The sequence below is a fragment of the Oratosquilla oratoria genome, chromosome 14, assembly GCF_046742065.1.
Source record: "Oratosquilla oratoria isolate Oo_2021 chromosome 14, ASM4674206v1, whole genome shotgun sequence".
Taxonomy (NCBI): Eukaryota; Metazoa; Arthropoda; class Malacostraca; order Stomatopoda; family Squillidae; genus Oratosquilla; species Oratosquilla oratoria.
The window spans coordinates 50,126,734-50,129,233 of NC_134790.1; the positions used below are offsets into that span (position 1 = coordinate 50,126,734).

Sequence of the window (2,500 nt, forward strand, 5' to 3'; positions counted from 1 at the left end):
GACTAGTAAACCAAGTGCACCAGGGTTCAAAACTGTCATACTAGGAGTGTCACCAAGAATCAGAAATGCCGTTATGAAAAATGGGGGATGCATCTACCTGCATATGTCACGATGTCATGCATATGACCATTATTGGGCATTGAGGTGTGGTAATTGTTCACAGTATGGTCATAAGACTGAAAAGTGTACCCAGCTGAAACCCCGATGCGGATATTGTGCCGGAGAACACAGGTCAAATGATTGCACCACGAAAGATAACTTGAAATGTTGCCACTGTGCAGATGCCGATAGGCCACAAACAAACCATTCAATATTTAATATAAAATGCCCAGCATTCTTAGAAGCCAAAAACCGAGTTATCCGACGCACAATGACATGTGAAGAGGATATAAATCCAAAAAACTAAGATTAGAGCCAAGTCTACAGGTAAAAAGTCCTACATACCAAACAGATTCGCAAAATTGGTCACCCCCAGATTGCCAATTAAGCACACCACTACTCAATAGATCATCAATAATATGTTGCAACATAGAGGGTATTTTTCCCAGGAAAAACATTATAAAAGAAATATGCTTGGTGAAATAGCTAGGGCATGTAATGCAATATAAATGTGTTTTACCGAATCACACTTACGGCAAGATATAAAAGATGGGGAAATAAAAATTAGTGGTTTCCAACAGTTTCGAGGAGACCGCCTAGCAGGAAGGAAAAAAGGTGGAGTAATAGTTTATGTGAGGGATGATTGGTCTCGGCATACAAAAATGTTAGTAGCAGGTTCCGATGGTGAAACAGAATACGTAGTGCTATATATAGAGCGATTGGAAACTATCATAATTACTGTATACAGAGCGCCAGGATGTTCACAACAGAGTTTTCTAAATTTTAATGATTGTATAACGGAGGAGATACGGAGATTGGGACCACCAGAGCCAACAATAATTATAAACGGGGACTTCAACCTGCCAATTATAAAATGGGACACCATGACAATATATGGGGGAACAGCCGTGGACAGACTACACTCTACAACGTTGGTGAACTTGGCAAACGAATTTTTACTGAAACAACTAATAAACGAACCTACGAGAGGAGAGAACATTCTCGACCTGGTATTTACTAATAACGAAGAATTGGTAAATACAATTGACATTGAAGACACTATACTATCAGACCACAAATTAGTGATAGTGGAGACGATGCTGGGTGATATAGGGACTGGGAATAATATCAGAAAACTAGAGTCTTTTGCAGCATTAAACTTCTTCCACTCTAAAGTCGACTGGAACGCAGTGAACAAGGAGATAGCAAAAATTAACTGGAATTCAGAATTAGAGAATAAATCGATTAACATGATGGTTGAGTACATTCTCACCAAATTGCAAGATATATGCACTGCACTTATCCCCCAAAAGATAAAACGGCGACAGAAAACAATTCCTCGTGATCGGAGAATCTTAATGAAAAAAAGGACAAGACTGGTAAAAAAATTAAAAACCAACACGAGAAATAACCACCGAAGTCTAAAGAATAAAATCAAGACAATTGAAAATAAACTGGCTGAATCTCACGAAAATGAATTGAAGACAGAAGAAAGAAGAGCAGTGGATGCCATAAAGAATAATCCAAAATATTTTTACTCATATGCTAGGTCAAAGTCGGAAATAAGAAGTTCTGTGGGACCCATTTCATGGCAAGGGAGGCAAATCACGGACCCCAAAGAGATTGCTGATGCCCTGGATGAACAATATAACTCAGTTTATAGCAAACCACTATGCAACACAACTATATACCAACCTTCACAGAATAGAGAAGGCCCACAACTAGAAGACATAGAATTCAACAGAGAAGATATAGAGCAGGCCATTGCATCAATAAATGCATTCTCTGCTGCAGGACCAGATATGGTTCCAGCTATACTCCTGAAAAAGTGCTCACACACTCTTTCCACTCCGTTATACATACTATGGCGTACTTCATTAGATGCAGGTCAGGTCCCGAGAGTGCTAAAACATAGTTTAGTCACACCGATATTTAAAGGTGGAGATAAAGCGGCTGCCAAAAATTATAGACCTGTGGGAAAAACCTCGCATATTATAAAGATTTTTGAGAGGATCCTTGTAAAGCGAATTGTCGATTTCATGAAAAGAAACGAGTTATATAATAAGGGCCAACACGATTTCGACAAGGACGATCCTGTTTGTCGCAACTTTTGCAGCATAGAACGGACATACTGGGTTACCTGGAAAAAGAAATTGGAGTAGATGTCGTATACTTGGACTTTTCGAAAGCATTCGACAAAGTTGATCAGTTGATCCTCATGAAAAAAGTCAAACAAATCGGTATAAAACAGAAAATTGCAAGCTTTATACAAAACTATTTCACAGAAAGAACACAATCAGTAGTCGTCCAAGGAGTGAAATCAAGGAATTCTGAAGTTACAAGTGGTGTAAGAGGCCGGTAGTGTACGAATGGAAATGAGCTAGGGCATTAGAATAATTCA

General features: G+C 38.8%; 1 protein-coding gene across 1 annotated transcript; it reads left to right on the plus strand.

Annotated features, from left to right (window-relative positions):
• The first annotated feature begins 608 nt into the window (after positions 1-608).
• LOC143032657 (uncharacterized) lies at positions 609-2,261 on the plus strand. Its single transcript, XM_076197537.1, has one exon. It carries the CDS (start codon positions 609-611, stop codon positions 2,259-2,261), a length of 1,653 nt encoding a protein of 550 aa, XP_076053652.1.
• Positions 2,262-2,500: the final 239 nt, after the last annotated feature.